General features: G+C 38.4%; 1 protein-coding gene across 1 annotated transcript; it reads left to right on the forward strand.

Moving 5' to 3' along the window:
* The first annotated feature begins 5,613 nt into the window (after window positions 1-5,613).
* ZDHHC13 (zinc finger DHHC-type containing 13) lies at window positions 5,614-20,845 on the forward strand. The gene is made up of 17 exons (XM_030451427.1): window positions 5,614-5,890; window positions 6,649-6,782; window positions 7,181-7,303; window positions 7,763-7,840; window positions 8,599-8,743; window positions 9,627-9,691; window positions 10,259-10,421; window positions 11,302-11,427; window positions 11,721-11,854; window positions 12,746-12,846; window positions 14,546-14,670; window positions 15,611-15,673; window positions 16,059-16,152; window positions 17,529-17,612; window positions 18,791-18,948; window positions 19,506-19,603; window positions 20,272-20,845. The coding sequence occupies exons 1-17, from the start codon at window positions 5,870-5,872 to the stop codon at window positions 20,405-20,407; spliced, it is 1,848 nt and encodes a 615-aa protein (XP_030307287.1). The 5' UTR covers window positions 5,614-5,869; the 3' UTR covers window positions 20,408-20,845.
* Window positions 20,846-21,245: the final 400 nt, after the last annotated feature.

Genomic DNA, 21,245 nt, shown 5'->3' on the forward strand with positions numbered 1-21,245 from the left:
TGCTCACTGGCAGCAGATGTATTGCTGTGGCAGAACATTTCAACCTTGTTCTCCTCCCAGTGAAGGGGACTTTGAATACAAATACTGAAATGGGGATGGGTGTGGGGAAAATCAGTGCCTATTGCATTCACTGGAGGAAAATAGACTGCTGCTTGAGCAGGGCACAACAGGCTAAGGAAGTTACAGATGGCCAGAGATCTTCCTGAGGAGAGGAAAAAATAATAAAAGGCCACAATTTTCTAGTGTATAACTGCTACAGAGTGCCAGTATTCAATCTACACTTGGGGAGGGAGAAGGGAACTTCCTATAGGGAAGGAGGAAGGATGCTTTACGACATTTGCAGCCCCTGTCACTAGAGGGCATCACGAAACGATGACATTCCTGAAAACTGAGCTTTAACTTCCAGCGAAAGACCAATAGTCATTGAGAACTCTTGAAGCAAAGCTACAGTTCAGTTTATTCCTGTACAACCTACAAGAACCCTGGCACAATTCAGTGGTGGATTATAGCATAGATAATGCATTGAGGCTTTAAACGTGTTGAGAAATATGCAAACTCCCTTTTAATAATCTACACCTGTGAGTAACTCTGACTAATGGGATGTAGTGAAATGTGATTGCTCAGTTTCAGTTTTGCTGAGACATGAATGACAGCAGAAGTACAGGCTCTTGACATGTGGTGGCAGCCACAGTGTATTTTCTGCTCTGAATTACCAGTCTTAGGTTCCAATCATGTGCTAACCTTAGCCTATTTGTTTTTTTCCAATGATGTGCTGGCTTCATTGAAGGTTAAAAGTCATGTGCAATCAAAACCAGAACTGGAATAGTTGTTCTGCTTTAACTCATACAGGGAAAAAAAAAGCCTAAATATGTGTCAAATCAAAACAGAGAAAAAACTCTTTTTTAATTATTTTTTAGATCACAGATATGAACCTACTTCACAGCAACTGGACAGGTAATAAAAATACTACTTATTTGTTTTTTTATCTTGTATATATTAATAGGAAATTGAGCAGTCATTTATTTTCTGCCTTGGGTTTCTTTTTAATGCTTTGCAGATGTATGTCTCTTGAAGTATGAATAGCTGAAGTTAGCAGCTGAGTAAAAACATGTCAATTGTGAGTATAAAAATGTTTAGTGCCCTTGTTTATTGGGAGTCAGGAGTGCTGGGGGAAATGTTTAAGGCAGGTGCAGTGGCTAGAGAGAAAAGAATGGTTTTGGTTTTCTGCTTCTGTTACAGTGAAGAGAGAAATGGTTTCAGGACAAGCACATGAGAGTTTTTATTACACTAACACTTCCTGAACTTCCCTTTTGCATTATCAGCCATCAATTGTAAAGTCCAGGAGACTGATTGCATGAAATGAATTGATGTTTCTGTGTTTTCAAAGAATGCCAAGATCTAGGATACAGTTTTGACATGGATATGAACTGAAATTTATGACTGCTGAATTTAATCTCATGCCATATGGCAATGTTATTAATATGCAATGCCTCCATTCTCAAGTACTGCTCTGTCCCCATGCCAAGTTTGTATTTGGGGATAAAATAAAAAAAAGAAATCAAGTCCCTAAAGGATCATGTTTCTAATGCAACTTGGAGTCTTGAGAATCTAAAAATGAAGAAAGAAGTATGTTCCAGTTGTGTTGTTGAGCATTGTGTGGACATACAGTCAACGTATCTCATTTTCTTGAGTGCTTTTACTAATTGTCTGTCTCTTTCTTACTTGCTGAGAGCCACTGAATGTGTCCTGGATTTTAACTACTTTATAGATAACAGCTTAATCAAAATCAGTATTTTTGTTCTGTGCTCTCATTTACATTAGGAGAGAGAGAGAGTTACATACTAAACATTTTGAGAATATAATGAATGTATTTCAGCTTCATGCATACATTTCCAAACTGTACTTTCCTCAGGAATTTTTTGCCTAAGTTTAGAAATCCTTACTGAAAAGAAATCTGAGTCATAAGCACAGGCAATCTGTACCTTCCCACGTAGCTGGGAGTTCTGAGTAGCAATGCAAAACTCTTGGGCAGTGTTCCTGGACTTTGAGAACTTGCAAACTGGAGTACAGCAGTTGTTGTCTCATATCTGAGTGCCCCTGTACCACTTCTGGCTATGCACAAATAATACAGAAAAGGAACTTGGGTAGTTCTGAAGATAGCAGCAAACATACAAGACATACATACAACTAATTTTATTCAAGTTTCACAGGCACAGTTGATGGCTTTATTTTAGGGGTGTAGATGGAGGTGGAATTACAATGATCCTTCTGTTGGCAGGGCTGTGCTGTTATTCCTATGGTTTCATAAAAACAGCAGAACTGGAGGAAGATATAGGAGAGATGATAAGGAAGTAGCTTCCAGAATTAAATTCAACACTATCTGTGCCCTCTAACTTCTTCAGAGAACATTACCCTTATGGGCAAAATATTATTATTTATAGTACTTCATAAAACAGCATCAAAAGCAATGAGGGAAAATGTGAAACTCATAATATGATGTTTTGCTATAATAAATAAAGAAGCATTATACTCTTTATATTTCAAATTTCATATAATTTGATCTGATTTCATGACAATTTCTTATACTTGCTTCTTTGTCATTTACCAGGGATGTGAATACAAAATGCTACTTGAAAGCTTCTAAACACCAACACAACTCTTTACCATTATCTAAACAAAATTACCCTAATCACAAGTATAGGCACTTGTGTCTTTGAGTGACAATGCACTTTAATCCAAGTCTTAGTCTCTTAAGGATTGTGAACAAGTAGGAGTTCTTCTTACTCATGCAAACACTTAAGAAGTTTGAGTAAACTTACTCACAGAGTATAAATAAAGTAGATATTTAACAGTGCAGCATTAATGGCACAAAGTGCAGAAAAAAGTTAAAAAACTGCTCAGTTTTGCCACAATTTACTGTCCACAAATAGTTCAGCAATGCTTCTGTCTAAGCTTAGTTTGTCACTTTATGATGTCAGATAATAGCAGGTGACTATTTATAAAAATAATTAAGGAGTATTTTTTGCATTTTGCATCAGGTTTTTATTATTCACCTACTTGTTGGTAACCATGGAGGACTGCAGATATGCCCCTGGCATTCTCAGAACTGCTTCCTTAAGCTACTATCTTTAACTGAGAAAGCCATGACACAGTTTCAAGCTGATTTAAACAACAACAAATAGCAGCTGTTATTTCTTTGGGGATTTAAATATGTTCTATGGCAGATAATTTTTTTTTTTTTTTTAGCCTTTTCTCTGATGGTGGAAAAAACAATTATTTTTATTCTTTTGGTCAACTTGGGGGCCTAAATGGTGCAGCTGAAGATATTCCAGTTCTGAGTGCTCAGCTTGCACTTATGCAGGGTCAGAGGAGAGTTAGGGCAGTGCAGGTGTGGGTGCATGACCTGCATGAATGAGCACAGCACAGGCCAAAGAAATAACCTTGCAATAGAGAGCTTGATGAGGAATAGCTTACTGTATATTGATTTAGCATGCTCAGAAACATTGGGATTGCTGGAACATGGTTCTCTGGGCTTTCTTTTCAGCAGTTATTGTTGATTCCCAATGTGGGTGTCCATTTCTATCCTGACAACAAATGAGGATGAGAGAGGGATTGGGACTGGAGGAAAAAAAAAAGAGCAGAAGGACAAAGCCTTGAGAGTTACTGGAAAAGAGAGAAGAGCAGGAAAACAAGTAAATGCCAAGGATATGAGAGGAGTCCAATGTTTGCCTATCTCATAAACAGCTTACTGACGCATTGAAAATGATTGAAAATCTCAGCTGAAGATTATATAAAGTACAAGGTACTATCAGCAGTCATAAAAACCCAGCAGCTTTTATGGCTGTAAAACATTTTGATAGCTACTCTTTCTGCAAGTTACCTGGTGACTTTTTTGAAATGCTGTTACTGTTTCAGACTGACATCTGACATGCCCAAGGACTGCATGAAGAGTTTCTTGTTTCTTGCAACCAACCAGTTAATAATATTTTTTTTTTTAATCTGAAATTTTCTGTCCTTTAAGGAAAACTTCCATGCCTCAGAGAAACTTGGTTGCTGGCTAACAGGATATAAACTCCTTAAAGCACTTGATGAAGATGCCACCTCCAAGGCAGTAACACTGAGCTGACACTATACATGATGTGCCAGGCCAGGCTTTCTCTTAGCACATCAGAAATAAATCCCTGTGCACAATTTAAAACTCTTCAGATCTCCATCATCTGGCACTGCATTGAGAGGGAAATTTTCCATGGACTGAAGAAAGAAGGAAGGAACAAGGGCATCTCACAGCTGACACCAGCCCACAACCAGCAAACACTTTGAATTCTCTTGAGATGGCTGCTAACAGCTTCTTTTGGCCATTTGCTGTGTACTGAGGGGCTTTTTTTTTTTTTGACTAAATTGGTAGCTGTCATTCTAATAATAAATGAGAGCCTTGCTATGACTGTACAAAAGGGGAAATACTCCACCCCCTTTAAAATAGCTGCAGAAAACTGCATCCAAAGACTTGCTAATCAACTGCTATGAGGGTTGCAACATCAAATGTTTGAGAACGGATTTATGATCGCCTTAGTGACTCTTACTCTGTCCCAGTGCTGTACAACTCTTCATGACCCAACTTGTTCCCTCCTCCTCCTCTCCTGCCCTCCTGTCACCAGCACACGAGCAGACAGGAATCGGGCACTGTGCTTTTTTTATTCGATGTGTGCTGAGAATTCTGTGGTAACCTTTCATCCTCTTAATGTTTGCTGCCATCATTATCAAGTCTCCCAAATGTTTACAGCTTTTGCAAGGACTGGAAACGCCTTCCCGTGGTTTCATATCAGCTTTGTCAACCTCAGAACTCTGTGCCTGTTCCAAGCATGCTCTCGGCAGTTCCTCTGGTGCCAGGTGGCAAGGGTGGGACAGGTGATAACCCTGCTCAGGGTGTTTGTTGTAGGAAAGGTGTGGGACTTGGATGGCTTCTAGCCCAACCTGTTCATTCCCTGGCACAGCCCCCCAAGCAGAAAAGAAGTTGGTCCTTAACTTGGAGGGAAGGGAGGACACCTCGAGTCCTGTGTCCAGTTCTGGGCCACTCAGTTCAGGAAGGAGATTGAGGTTCTGGAGCGGGTCCAAAAGAGGCAACTGGGCTGGTGAAGGGACTCCAGCACAAGTCCTATGAGGTGAGGCTGAGGGAGCTAAGGGTGTTCAGGCTGGAGAAGAGGAGGCTCAGGGGAGATCTCATCACTCTCTACAACTCCCTGAAAGGAGGTCGGAGCCAGGGGGGGGTTGGTCTCTTTTCCCAGGCAACTCTCAGCAAGACAAGAGGGCACGGTCTCAAGTTCTGCCAGGGGAGGTTTAGGTTGGAGATTAGAAAGAATTTCTTTCTGGAGAGGGTGATCAGACATTGGAATGGGCTGCCCAGGGAAGTAGTGGATTCTCCGTGTCTGGAGATATTTCAAAAGAGCCTGGATGTGGCACTCAGTGCCATGGGCTGGGAACCGCGGCGGTAGTGGATCAAGGGTTGGACTTGATCTCTGAGGTCCCTTCCAACGCAGCCGATTCTATGATTCTATGAAAAGGCGAAGCACGCACCGAATGAGCGCCTGTAAAAAGGAAAGGAGGAGTCTGGGGCAGGGCTGGAGAAACACGAAGCCGTTGATCCGCTTGTGCGAGCTGAAGGGGTTCGGTACCACTTCGGAGAGTGGCTTTCCCAGTTATCCAGCCCAGCGAGCTGCCGGAACCTCCACCCCCGGGCCCGGCAGCCTCTCCGCCTACAGCGGCTTCCAGGGCCGTGTGTGCCCGGCCCTGGGCCCGCCCCTGAGGCGGCGCGGCTGCTCCGCGGGGCCGTAACCAGGAAGCGGGAGCAGGCGCGGAACCAGGGGCCGGGAGCATGGCGGGCGGCGGCCCGGGGGTGAGGAGAAGCTCGGCGGCGGCTCCCCGGGAAGGAGGGAGGAAGGGAGGGAGTGAGGGGGGTTGCGCGGCTGCTGAGGGGCGGCCCTGCCCTCGGTCCGCGGGAAGTGCTCGGTACCGCGCTGGCTGAGCCTTTGGGGCAGGAGCCGTGAGGAGGGGGTGCGGAGAGCTCTCGGGTGAGATCGGGGTGACCGGGCCGGGAGGGTCGGGTGGAGGCCTGGACCCTGGGGGTGCCTCGGCGTGAGCCGGACACGGGGTGAGCGGGGCTCCTGAGGCCCACGGGTGTCCCCGGTGCTGCCCGTGGGGCTGTGGTGTCCTCCGGAGGCTGCTCCGGCTCCCGCGTTTGGGAGCTCCGCAAATGGAGCTCCGTGTCCTGCCTTGGCTGGTGCCTCAAGTCTGGTTTGTTTTGGGTTTTTTGTTTTGTTTTGTTTTGCTTTTTCCAGGCCTTGTGGCTCTGAAATGTCTTTCAAAACGTGCTCAAGGACATGGGTTGTCCTGGCTGGTTGTAGCAACATTGCTGGGGGTGAGGTTGTGTGGAGAGCCTGAGGGACCTTAACCATCTCCCGTCTGGTTTCCCCTGTCCCTTTGCACGATTAGACACTTGTCAAAGTGGCTTTAACTGTGCTTTAAATTAATTTCAAATCTCCTAACTAACAGAGCTTTTGGAAAGTACAGCCCGTGCCTGCCGGGTATAGAGGGAGGAGATGTGGTTTACAGTGTATAAATAATGTTTTTTGATGGTGTTGTGTTAACCACCAGTGTAAAAACCATTGCCATGGGCCACATCGACCTCATCTGCACAACAGTCACGGTGCCCCCGGGGATAAGGATCTGCCAGGACCATACCCCATCGTGGAAGACCCCAGCACCTGTGATATAGTCAAGGCTACACAGTAAGTATGTGTTCTGTGTGTGCAAAGTGTTGAAATAGATGAGATTGTCCTCAAATGTGAGCCCAGGTTGGATATTTTTACAGAGGAAAAATCTTAATCTAGTCCCGTTTTCTCCCTACAGTGAAAGAAAAAAAAAATCACTTAAAGTACTGTTGTAAATATTTTTATCACAAACAGTAGTATCTCAACCAGGTTTGTTAGCTGCAAAATTTTACTCATCAAGGCTCAGCCTAACTTTCTGCAAAGCTTTAAGTTAAGGCAGTGTGGATTTTCCTCGGGTAAGGAGCTGCCAGGTGATCCTGAGATTTACTTTTTCTTTCATTTGTGGTTATCTTAACTTGTGGATTCTTAACAAATGGATGTTAAGTAAATCAATGCATTTTGTTTTCTTATTTAAGGTATGGAATCATAGAGCGATGCAAAGAACTGGTAGAAGCAGGATATGATGTTAGACAACCAGACAAAGAAAATGTGACCCTTCTTCACTGGGCAGCAATAAACAACAGACAGGAGCTGGTTAAGTAAGCTCTAAAGTCTTTGTGAAAGTAGCACAAGTGTTCTGTTACTGCCATTTATAATCAGTTGTTGGTATTGTATTTCAAAATAAAGGCACATGCTGCCTGAGAAGAAAAGCATAAGATTAAAATTTTAACTCAATTACCTTTGTGAAAATGTCACTGAAACAGGAAGCTGCTGGGGTTTTTTTTATATATATGTGTAATCATGTAGTACATTCTGGGTTTGGTTTGGTTAACAAAGATTAAATCTGATTTTGTGTCTTACTAATTATTATGTTTTCCTTAAACATTTTCTCAAAACAGCATCCTTTACTGCAAAAGTGCTCATGTCCATTTGCTTCTCTAGTGATGTTTTTGGGTTTTATTATCAGCTATTTACTACTAGAGCTATGTTATCCTTAGTATAATGTTTTACTATTTCATTATATCTATTCTTCATGTTACTGTGTTTCTGTCACACAGATATTATATTTCTAAAGGTGCAATAGTGGATCAGCTTGGTGGAGATTTGAATTCAACTCCCCTTCACTGGGCCATTAGGTATGCTGCTTGCAACTACTAATTATAAATATTGGTATTAACAGTTATAGTAGCATTTTGTGCAGGACAGCAGTGGTCACCTTAAATTCTGTGCTATGGTTATTTTTATAAGGCATAAGGAATTCCACAGCATGTCCTTAATAATGCCAAAATCTTTTTTCTCTGATTCCTGGCAACTTTGCAGGCCACAAAGTTGTGTTGTGTGTGTGTATCTGTGTTTCAGTCACTTAGACTCATGTTCTGAAGTGTCCTTCAGGATGAAACTGTTCAGACTTGGCCCCACAAGTTCTGCCTTACTGGGCAAAAAAAATTTACCTGCCTTAGGGCACCTAATTAGCTTTCAGTGCTTATTAAGGCACAGTTTAAATCTGAAAAAGTTGTGGTCACTGTTTTCCTCACACTGGAAAATCAGTGCTTTCCTCTGGGCTATCTTAGCCTTCTGCCTAACAAAGTTAGATGATACTTCTGACTAAGACTACTCACAGGAGAAAGCACTGCAGAGTAACCACTGTATTCTTAATTAAGTTTTTCTTACACTGGCTGCTGGAGCTATATATTTATTAAACATATATATAATTTTCTGATACAAACATTAATTTTAAAAAAAGTCATTTCTTGAATAAAAACACAAGAATTTGAAAGAGAAAAAGATCTTGGGGAGGGGGACAGTTACTAGTGAGAATTATTAAGGTACCACTTGCATTAAAATTTCCATTTTTTTGGTCATCTTCATAGTTTGGTTTTCTATATCATTACAGACAAGGACACCTACCTATGGTCATGCTGTTGTTGAAATGTGGAGCAGATCCCAGTCTTATTGATGGGGAGGGATTCAGCAGCATTCACTTGGCAGTCCTGTTTCAACACATGCCCATTGTAGCTTACCTCTTGTCAAAAGGACAGGTATGTTGGTGATGTCCTAAGTATTGTTACCTATTCATGAGTAAATGCCTCTGTGTACAACACTTTTTAGAGTTAACTTTTGTTTTCTAGATGGTAAGAAGGTATTTGACAACTATTTCCCTGTGCTGTAAGTCCAGAGAAATTTAGATTATTTTAAAAATATATATTTAGATAAAAGTAATAGGAGAGTTCTTACACAATCTAGACTGGTTCTTTGAAATACTGTGTTAAAATTTTGTTAAATTTTTTTCTTATATAGCTCTTCAGAGTAGCTGACTTCTGAAATGTAGGTATAGATGGTCTATATGACAAACTTAGTTTTTAGCCCACCCATCATCTACTAAAAATCCAAGTGATTAAACATTCCTTTTAAGTAAATCTATTTTAGTGTAATGATGTGTGGAGGTGGAGAGGAGGGAAATCTTCAGTGTGAAGGAGGAGGAGGATTAGGTAATGCAATTTAGCTGTTTAAACAATTATGTATTAAGATATAGAATCCTTTCTTGATTTTTTAGTTAACCAGTTTTATGTATTTGACAATCTGTTATGTACCTCTGTTTATTCAAGGAAGATGGTTAGCATTGCTTTCTGAGGTAAATACTGTTTATAGTAATTTTGTGCCAAAGAGGACAAGAAAAAGACTTTTCATGGTTCTCTTAGTAATATCCTTGTTGGAGACAGCCTATTCTGAAGAGGTGACATGCAAAAGGGGGAAAATTGTTTAAAATAGAGAGTTTGATTTCTTTCCAGTACTGCAGTATAGCTAAATCTCTTCTATACCTCTGAATCTGACCATCTCTCTGTTTCCTGAAATCACTGGTAATCAGTTGCTTCTTATATTTTTCTTACATATTATATTTTGTTATATTTTTCTTACACTTAGAACATAGACACAACAGACTTCAATGGACAAACACCCTTAATGTTATCAGCACAAAAAGTTTTTGGGTAAGTAGTGAATAACTTAAAAATAATCTATTTTGTTGTACCCAAGAAGCAGTGAGGTCAATTTTTTCATATGAAAACGTCGTGTTAAACTGGCACTTCTTTCTGTTTTAGTTGTACTGCAATGTGCAGTACTTCAGAGATCAGGAGCTACAAAGTAGCTAATTTAATATAGCAAAGGAAGAAAAACAATTTCTAAAAGAAGTTTAGGTTTGCAGCTGAGCTGCTGGCAATATTGTGGGTTTTGGAAATGAAAAAAAGAAAGGTGGACTCAGCAAAATGCATTTAGAATAGGCAAAATGTGGGGATCTAAGTTTATAGATGGTGTTTCAGAAAGATATAATCTGTCTATATGCCTTGTGTTTGTTAAAATGGTAAAATAACAGAGTCTGGAGAAAAACCTTCAGGGCAGGTCCTGAATTATCAACTTGTATGCTTTGTTGATGAGCTTGTTCTGACATGATGCAGTGTGTATCACAAATGGGAACAGTGATTTTTATAAGGTGTTAAAAAATTTCATCTCCTGTGAAGATTATATTGTGTTAACTTTTATACTTTATTTTCATCTAGACCAGAACCCATGAGGTTTCTCTTAAAGTTTAACCCTTCTCTCAATGCTGTAGACAGCATTCAAAAGAATACTGCACTGCATTGGGCAATAACATCAGGAAATACCAGTGCAGTGGATCTGTTACTGGAAGCTGGTGCAAGCCTGGACATAAAAAATGTCAAGGTACAATTTTCTTTCATGATACTTCATTCCATGTGGCATGAATGTGTGAAATGCATATGAAGGAAAAACCTGAGTCCTCTCCCCTTTGGATATCCTTTGGAATGGGGATTGACTAAAAGCAGATGTTCTTATTCTTTCTCAAAAGGAGTTAGCACAAAGTATGACTACAGAAAGTCTTTGTATGTTCATTTTCTTCTTTTTTCTCCTTTTTTCTGTTTTTTTTATAAGTGCCTTGTTGTCCAATGAGACTCTTTTAAGACTTTGAAAAGGTGTTTATGTCATTCTGTGAAAAACAATGTTTGACAATGCCTTTGCACATTCAAATGGGCCATTTAGTATGTGGCTAAATACAACAGTCTTCACCCTAATATTTGTTTAAAAACTGATAGTGAGAAGTATAAATGTTGAAACTGTCCATTTCTGTGTCTATAGAGATAGGTTTGTACCAGGTAGTTAATTATTCAGTGTTTATGCATTAAGCTGTGTAAATTTTCAATCTGCTGTTTCTTTTTATCCTTATGTATGAATCTTAGGCTATTGCTCTTTGGTTTTACAAAGTTAACATAAGCAAGAAACCATCCCTTTCAGTATGCATGTAATATTCTAGCAGACAGTTTAGTGTTTCAGGTTATTGGAGGCAGTCCAAGAGGACTCAAATGGATGCAATCTGGTTGCAAGTATCAGTTTACAGAAGCACAAAGCACTGATTTAAGCACATTGAAACTGATTTTAGCTTCCCCTTGCCTTGAGAAAAAGAAGAGCAGAGGAAGTAACTGCCAAGTTATTTTTATTTCAGCTCTATTTATTCCTTCCTTTTGTTAAAAAGGAAAAGCATTTATGTCTTAAGTGCACTAAGAAGTAAACATTTCTGTTGTTAAAGGGAGAAACACCACTTGACCTTGCCTATCAAAGCCCCAATCGCCTCATGGTTTACATGGTAAAAGAAGAAGAAAGGATGAGAAACAGAAGAAGTAGTGTGGTGCTGAAAATCATAGAGAAATATGAGGTAATTTCACCAGGAATAACTAATGGGAATAGAGCTACAGCATTCCATGTTTAGAAAAGAGTTAAGTTGTGGATTATCTTTACAAGGAGGTCTTCAAAGGTTTCTGAAATTGGGTGCACAGAAGTAAAATCCTTTAAAAGCATTTAGGTGGGGGTGGCGGGTCTTGTGTCACATTGTTCCTTGCCCCTATGGTGTGTTCATGTGACACCAGTCTTCTGGTGTTTGCTATTACATTATCTGAATACTTTTAAGTCCTGCTTGCATAGTTATTTTAACAGTGATAATTTTTATAGCTCTTCCTCCTGGTGGCATCTTCTTTGACATTCATGTGGGCCATAGGATACATAATGAACTCAAGTTCTGATTCCTGGCTTTTGAAAGGAGGTCTGCTTCTTGTGCTGCTCTTTGTGATGACTATATTTGTGAGGTTTGTGGCTTTTTCTCTATGAATATGCATTTATTTGTTATAGATGCCAAATAAGACTATCTAATGCAGTCTTGTTTTTCAGTCTAGTCTCACTTGGCATAAAAAATACCTCCTGAGAAATGGTTGCAGTGTGTGAAAGATTTAAATATATTTACTTTTCAGAAAGACCATGGAAATCGAGTGTCTTTAGGTGTTCAAAATAATAGTTCCTTATCTCTGAAAGATTTGGTAAAAAACCCAACTAAATTGTTTAAGTAGTCTGCTTGCTAATTGTAATGATAAAGTGAGTGTTATTGAAGGTCTACACCTGGTAGACACTGAGATACCTATTCACAGTACTCAGATACGTGCTTTATCTCAGCTTTTCCTTCTGTGTTTGTGACACAGGGGGAGTTTTAGTGAACCATTCCCTCCCTCTCTGCTCCCCAGACCTCCCAGTGTTATCCTAAGCTGTTCTGCAGGTTTCCTGATTTCTTCAGCTACCACAGTCAGTTTGCAATACTATCAGTGTGCAAATAGAGATGGCACTTTTCACATGTGCTACAGGACTTCTGGTGTGTAATATTAGGCTGGAACAGAGCACTCTTGACTGTTATATTTATATTGTTAACCCTCTACACATCTGGCTAAAGAATGCTTTTGAGTGACAGTTCTTGATTGATTTGAGAGGCTTGAAATCATAGGTTTGGGAGGGACCTTAAAGATCATCAACATCCAGCCTTCTGCACGGGCATGTGAATGTATGTGTGCTGTATGCTGTGAGTGTGAAATTTTAAAAATAACAAACCAAATAATTTATACCCTACAGAGTTATGTTCTAAATACATTTTTTTAATTGAGTTATGTTTTAATTTTGTTAAAAAATCCTTTTTTCCTTTAATATTATTTCAGGCAATTTGTAGGCCTCAAGAATCTAAGATACCTTCCCACAGCATTTCTGCTAAGTTCAGTTTTTTGGATGTTCATAACCTGGTTTTTCTGGTTCCTGCCTGATATCCTTTATAATCAAGCAATGCATTGGAACTCCCCTTACTGTTCCTAATAAATCCATTCCTGGTCATGCAGACAGTAATGAGCTGTCCCTTATAATTCCATATGACTGTTAGTGTCTGGTAAAGTTGGTCTGTTTGCATCAGGAAGGGATGAAAAAACTTTGGGTTTAATTTTAAGTCAAATATGAACTGAAAATCTTTACTTTCCCTTACCTTTAGCTGATAGTTGTGTACAATTCTTATGTACAATGAAAACATCTTTGTTATAAACTCCATTGTCTCTGTTACCCCTCCATGTGACCCCTTCAGTCCACCTCATTGAGACTCTTCTACATTAATGTATTTTAGCATGCTGTAGAAGTGAATAACACATACATTAATAATAGTTTTCAAAGCATCTTTTCTTTCTGAAATCACAAGGATTTGACAGTTTAGTGGTGTCCATGCTTCTGCTTTTAAAAAGAAAAACAACACTCCCACCCCCAAAAAAAACAGGGAACACATTGCTCCCTGTCCATTTGAAATAGATCATCCAGTCTTGTCCATGTCCATATCCATATCCATATCTGTCTTCATTCACAAGTTATGCTGCATCCTCAGTGTACAGGACATCACTGACCACCTTCCCCTTACTTTCTTTGAAGAGTCTTTGAAGAGTACAAAAACATTTTAGTTTTTTACACTCACTTTTCAATGCCCTGCTCTTCTGTTACACGGGGGGCATCTATTGATTTATGGACTTGAGTTTTGTGAAAAGGCCTGTAGGGAGATACATAGAACTGTAAATCATTTTATACTAAACCAACTATAATATGTTGCTACAAAATTTTAATGAATTTTTGTTTCATTCCTTAAGTGGTGTTTTCTTTTGTACTGTTCCCAATTTAGATGCCTTTAATGGAATTATCAGGATTAACTTTGATGAGCTGATCAAGTATGTTCCCACTGGGGAATACATGCATATGCTTGTCTGAATTAAAACTCTGATACAGATGGTTTTAGTCCATAATGTAGAAATCATGTTCCTAATAACATGGAGTGTATGATTAGGGCAGAAATTTGTCATTTCATCATCATCTTTTTTTGTATATTTTAGACTACTCAGTAGCTGCTCCATTATCTTCAGAAGTTCTTAGCAATGTGTGCTTGACTATTTTGAATGACAAAGATACTTCCAATAAGACTGAAGTTGATTTTTTCTATCTAAATTTATTCTGTTGTTTTAACTGGAACAAATGAGAGGATAAGACTGAGCATGCAGTCTGAGTAGGAGCCTGTTCAATGAGTTAGGACTGTGTGCAGCAGTCCTCACAGCTGCTGGAAGCTTAAGAACTATGGATGTCTGATTGGTGTTACTTAAAACAGAAAAACTTCAGAGGGAAAAAAAGAAATTGAATTAATTTTCCTTCTGTTAAATATTCAAAAGCAAAAGTCTGCACTCTGGTAATGAAGATGAGGGAGTTGTATTGTAAGTCTTCTCTCCAGCTTTTAAACTGGACAGAATATTCACACTGAGAGGATGGCCTCTGAAAGACAGAGAGGTTCCTACTAAAGAAGTGAAAGTCTGTCTTCTCCTTTTAGTGTGTGTATGCTTGGAAAAAACAAACTAATTTTAGAATATTTTGTCTGACAAACAGCAATGGTATGAAAAGATGTATAAGAATGCATCTAAGAATATATTCCTTAACCTGAACATTACATGTAAGCAATATAATTCTGGAAATCACTGTCATGTTAAGTGTGGTGGGTTTTCTTTATTATTTCTATAAAACTTGGAGAACTGATCCTGGATATATTAAGACTTCAGAAGAAGAAAGAAAAGAGGTAGGTGAATAAATCAAACTACGTGGTTGATTTGTTTGTCATTATGTGCAGCTTTGTTAAACTTGAAGGCAGTGAAACACACTTTTTAAGGGTTTTTATCTTTTTTGTTGAATAACATAGATCACAAATAATTTCTCCTATTACTGCTAGTTTCCTTATCTTCATAATCCTGCAATAATTTCCTTGTCTCCATCTTCTCATTGCAATGTGAGCTGTAGCCAAGCACCATACAGACCCACTCCACTGGTGTTATCTGTGGTATAAATTCACACAGACCTTTACTTAACTTTGTTATTTAAAGTTAGGAAGAGACTTCTTTAGTGCTTTCCTATAATTCTCCATGCTCATAAAACAAAGGAGAGGCTAGAAATGGCTTAAATTTTATCAGATGCCTTGAGGATGTGTGTAATGGTTTGATTTTTTTTGTGCTGAAGTCACATGCAACTCCCCAGTTCTGTTTTAGAATGGCAAAAAGAAACCACAAGAAGTCACTGAGTAGGGAATTCCAGTTTTGGTCTCCCAACCTTTGCATTAAGGAAAGCATTTTGTTTGTCATCTCTTTGTTCTCCATGAGGTTATATTTCTTCAGATTGCCAAGGAGAATAAACTGCAAGTAAATGGACTAGTAAAGGTCTATCTGGTATTCATAAAGGAGCAGTAAATAGCAGCACCTTGTATGTTAATACCATCTCATTTTTAGGTTTATTTCATTCACCTTATTTGTTTCTTTTGGCAACACAGAGAGACTTTGCTGAATAGTCCTGCATGAGTGCAGTTGCATTAGTTTTGTGTTTCTCCTGGACCTTTTTAAATATACAATGCTTATTCCTGTGTGTGACTGGCAGTCAAAATACAAACTGCAAAAACCTAAAGTGAAAATCTTCCTACATCTCCTTGAAAAAGTGATCCAAATGCTGTCACAAACTGCTTTATTTTTCAGAACATTGCAGCTCTTGCAGAAGCAGGTTGCTTGGACTTCAGAACATTTTGTACGTCATGTCTTGTAAGTAAAGCTTTGATTGGTTTATTTTGTTTTATTTTCTTGAACCTGGCTCTTACTCCATTCTGCTGTGAAATCATCTTTCTGCATTGCCTGTCATGCAATGTTAGATGCAGAGTTTGTTCTCTATCACTTAGATTTATTTTTTTTTTATGGTGACAAAAGCTCAAATGCTTTGAGATCCTTGGACTCTGTTAATTAGAAAGCATTCTTATTATTAATAAATAATATAATAATAATATTAATGCCACCTCAATTTACAAAATGAAGTTGTGTTGTTCTCACATTCTGTTTTGTGGGCTTTGTTATACAGTAGTTTGTGCTCTAATCTTTGAGCAAAATGGATGCTTTTTATCTGACTGGATTCTTTTCCTTCACCCTCACCTAGGTAAGGAAACCTTTGAGATCAGTGCATTGCTTTGCTTGTAATTCATGTGTAGCCAGATATGATCAACATTCTCTGTGGCTTGGACAGTGCATAGGTGAGAGTTTGTTTTATCAAATTTGAAAATAGCACCTATTTTAAAAGTTGCAGAAATAACATTTATCTTGAAAGTTGTTGGAGAGTGCACAGTTGATAATGAAGGGCTTCCTGATAGGTGCCAGAAGGAAATTAATTAGATATCAGAGAGAAAAGCTACTAAAATGGTAAGAGGGATGAAGTGGTCTCCCTAGGAGTAGGGACCAAAGAACCTGAGACTCTTCCTTTGGGATCAAGACTTAGATCAAGACTTAAAAACATATAGAAAAGAAATATAATTAAGATAGCAGCTAAAGTGCATGCAGAACTCTTGAACTGTTATTTGCCAAGCACATCATAATAGAACTAGGGGAGGCTTAGTGAGAATTGCAATCAGATTGAAAATTGTTGAAGATAAAATGATCTTTACACGTCACATAGTGACATTTTTGAGCCTTCTGCTTTAAGGGTTTCCAGATTGAGGCAGTATCAGAAGGTCAGGAAAGGCATTAGACAGACTTTGGGACCATATGCCTAAAAGGAAATGCTGAAAGAACTTAACAAGTATGAACAGTGCAGTAGCTGTGGATAAGGAGAATGAACTCTAGAAAGCACCCAGGCTCATTTGTCCCCCTAGAATAATGTTTCCTGTTGTTACTGATGGAAGAGACAGTACAGAGGAGCAACAGGACCAGCGAGATAATCCTGTAGGGCAGTTTTTGTCTTCCTGTGTCCTTTGAGAAACTCTTTCTTGCTTTCTTCCTCATTACTGGTGATGCTCAAGATAGGAAGGTTAGAGCTTTACACCTATAGCATTATATTTTTAGCATATTCTTTTACCAATAGCTTTTTTGTAGTGTTAAAGCCTTGGAAATGTGTTTAAAAAGTCTGCTATTTACATGGTGGTGAGACATCCTCTGCATTGTTTCAAAGCTTTGAGCAAGGGTGATTGTAATTAAAGGAAAAACAATACATACTTTCATGAAACCATTTCTCTGACAGAAGTCTGGGGTTTTTCATGCATATTTGCAATTCTGAAGCATACGAAGGTCACACAATTAAACTGAATAGCTTAGCTTTTTCAGTTATATGAGACAATTATAATTTGTGTGGGGAGAATTATGATTCCATAGCATAGTTCTCATTTAGCTAAAACAGCTGAAGGCATGCTCTGAAGAAGAGACAAATCATGATTGACTTTATTGGAACTGTTCTACCATATAAATTGGGATGGCTTGCAGGAGAAAGTTGATAAAGACTTATCAGACCCCCTTGAGGATAGCAGTAGTAATAATAATGTTTTGATTTATTTTTATTTCTATTAACTTATGGGGAAATAAAAATACTGCTGAATTTAAAAATGTCAAATGTTTTGGGGTTTTTTTGCCACAAATACAGGCATTGGGAACCATCGTTACTACCTGTTGTTCCTGTCTTTCCTGACTATGACTGGTGTCTGGCTGCTTTATGGAACTCTCCTGTGTATGTATCCATGAATTTATTTTAATTTATCTTTCAAAGATGCCTGTGTATCCTCTTAATTTTTCAGCATTTACTTTCCAACAAGTATAATTATACCTGTGCAAATGATACCATATTTCAGTAATGATGCTGTCATGTAATTCTCTCTTTAAATGAAAATATATCTTATCCAAGTCTTGCTTCAAATACCTGACAGTGCTTGTTTGGAGCAGAAACTAAGATCCAACTCTAGTGGGAGGTCCATTGGAAATGGTGAAACAGGGAAAACATGGAGGAGGTCAGATCACAGGTTCTAGTCTGGATAACCTTTACTGCAGTAGAAAATAAGTTTATAAAGACACTGGAAAGGTTTTATTGATCTTGTTATTTGGAAATACCCATATTGAATACTTGCAAAAGTTTCTTGTGATGAGTTGGAAAAGAGAACTGTATATCTCATTGATAAATCTAAACCATTACTTTGAAAAATAAGACATTTCTTGGAGGAAAGAGGAGTGTCCCTATAATGTAGGTCCTGAGGATGAATTAACATAGCACTAACCTTTTAAATAAAAAGCAGAGGGAGTTTATTTTTTATTACTTTGTGTTGTCCTGAAATAAATCAATATTTAATATAGTGTGTAGTAACAGGCAATGGCAGTGGAGGAATATGGGAGGAAAACCTCCTTATTCTTCTGCTAGCATAGAGGCAAAATGTTGCTTTTCTTTTAGTTGTTTTGGGGGTTTTATAGGGTAAAGATGTATCTCAAGAAGCTGGACATTGCATTTTACATCTAATAGTGGTAAAATTCTTGGCATTGCCACCATGATGTCTTCTTTTGTTGATGATGTGTTTAAGATAAGTGACAAATTCTTGTCCTAAAATAACAAATGAGTATGAAGCTAAATTTTAGAAGTCTTGACAGTGAGAGAAGATGAGTTACTTCAGTGTCATTAATTAACTTTAACAAAATACCAAGGCAGTGCCTTGAATGTTCCTGCAGTGGATTATGAATTTACACTGTAGAGATTATGCAGCCAGAATAGCTGTGTGGGTGCTTTTAAGTGGGAGCATGATAAATTAAGCATGATGTTCTTGAGCATATTGCAATGTAATTGTCATTCTATGCCATAATTTTTGTTCAGTTCTTAAGTGTCCTGTTTTAAAAACATAATTAACTGATTATGCATCTTGGTAGATTGGTCAGACCATTGTGTGACAAGTTATGATCAAGATGGAGCATGGACATACTTCACACAGATAATGCAGTGTTCTCCCTGGGTTTTCTACATCTTCTCAATAGCCTGTTTTCACACTGTTTGGGCTTCATCCTGGCTAACTGTTCAGCTTTATCAGGTATTATTTTGCTGCTTTTTGTGCTTTTCCCTAGATTATTAGCTCCTATAAAAATGTTGTGCCTGCTTTCTCTAACTGATTAATTTTACACCTAGGTACTTAAATCTCAGGATACTTCTTTCAAGTTTCTTGGGTACTTGTGCACTCAGCATTCCCATGTTAAAAGCAGGGTCATGGTCTTGAAATCATTCCTGTAACTACTTTGTCTTTTCAGGGGAATTTTCCTACCAATTTTTGTGTCAAAGCATAGGCAAAACAAGGAGATAGGTGCTTAACTGCTGAATTTCTTACACTTCTACAGACATCTGTAGAAGTACAGTCTTTACAGTCATCTCAGGCTTCTCTTCTCAGTGGAAACCTAATGTTACAGCTTGCTGTGTTCTCTTCTAGTCCAGGTGATATTTAAAAACAGAAATTTCAGTCATTAATTATGGCAGTAGTTATTTGTTTGTTAGATATGGTTAACCTCTTCCCCTCAGTAGTACCTTTGGTATCACCAGAGTGTCAATTTGTGGGGTTCATGTTTTAACCACTGCTTTTATGTTCCTTTCTGTAAGATTGCATTCTTGGGACTGACCTGGCATGAAAGAATGAACCTCCTGATACAGAGAAAAACTTCTAAGCATCCTGTTTCACTCAGGAGAACTCCATACAAGTGAGTAATTGTTAATAGTGTGTTTTAAGCCTGGATTTTCACTACTGATCTGCTTTACTACTTGATAAATGCAAAAAAAAAAAAAAAAAGTAGTCTGTGGGCATGCTGCTCATGCCTGTTCTGAGTTGTGCCAAGAGAAGAAAACAGACCTCATGTTCCTTGCTGAGAACTTCCTTTGCTGTAGGAAATAAACCTAATAAACCTGCCAGCATAAGAGCTAGTGAAGTTCTTCCCACATGGCTGTGTGTCTAGGAAAAGGATGTGCCAAAATCACAGTAGGTGCTGGTTTGGGGGTGAGGGATGTTGGCCTTTAATTTGTTCATCAATCTTTGTGTCTCTTCTGTAGGTTCAGAAAGAGACTTAGGGTGTGAACTGCCCTCTTTCTGGCTTCTCTTGCACTATTTAGCTCACTAGAGATACTAGCACTAGAAATTAATGTTTCGTCATGTGTTTTAACAGATAAGATGTTACTAGGTTTGAAATATTAACCATAATACAGGTTGTAAAAGTTCAGCAAAGGAATGATGTTCAACAGAAAAGCCACCTTATATTTCTCCTCCCTGTCTTCATTGACAGCTTTCTGTCTTAGTCTTGTGGTGACTGTGTTTTTTGGATGCCTGCAGTATTTTTTTGCTAGGTTTATTGATGGATATTTCTTTCATTTTCAGTCTTGGATGCTTCCAGAACCTTGCAGACTTTTTTCAGTGCAGTTGCTTTGGTATGTTCAAACCCAATGTAGTTGACTGGACCAAGCAATACAACCTTTTTCATCTGACAAAGGAGAAAAATGCTCATTCTGTATGAAGCTTTGATTGATTTCTAAAAGTGGTGACTTGAAAGCTAAATAAAACTGAGTATTTTGTTAATTTTTTCAAATTCTTCAGAAGTTGCTTGTTTTAATTTTTAGTATTGTTTTAAATATTAAATCTACCTTGCACAAGTACATCAGGTTTGTATATGGAACAAACACTTTGTGTATATATTGTTTGAGATGAAGCTATTTGAGGTTTTCTGTGATGAGATGACCCAAGAATATATTTTTTAAAGGTAAGTTTTTAGAGCAGAACTTCAAAACCATGTTGGTACTCTTTGTAAACTGTGGTACATTTGGAAATTCAGGGGAGTGCTCATACTTGAAAAATTAATGTTATGATTACCCTGTGATTTCACTGCTTTTTTTGTGAATGCCTCTTTTTGAAGTCTTTGTATTTGGAGGAGTCACATGTAATAAAATAGAACTGCCATGGTTCCAAGTGTATTTTTACAGCCCAAAGGGATTTGTAACAAGTAAGGTATTCAAGGAAGGTAAGCACAAAGCCATGAGAAAAAGCCTAACTTCTAGCCTTGTTTTGCATGTGTAGATGCCCATTAGTATATGAAAATGGATAAATTAATGATGGGAAATAGCAATATATATAGAAAAAGGGAATTATCCTCAGCTGTTAACCATGTTCCTGAAGGCTACAGTGTCAGTCTGGAGTGGCCAACTGGGCAGTGTGGTTTTGAATTTAAGGCAAAGTAGTTAATAAGCAAAACCAGCAGGGAAATAGACCAAGATCAGAAAATTAAAGGGAAATACCATCTAGAAAAGACAACACAGGAGTAAAGTAGTGTAACACAACAGATTTCTTGGAGATAAGAA

This window comes from Calypte anna, chromosome 5, assembly GCF_003957555.1.
Source record: "Calypte anna isolate BGI_N300 chromosome 5, bCalAnn1_v1.p, whole genome shotgun sequence".
Classification (NCBI taxonomy): domain Eukaryota; kingdom Metazoa; phylum Chordata; class Aves; order Apodiformes; family Trochilidae; genus Calypte; species Calypte anna.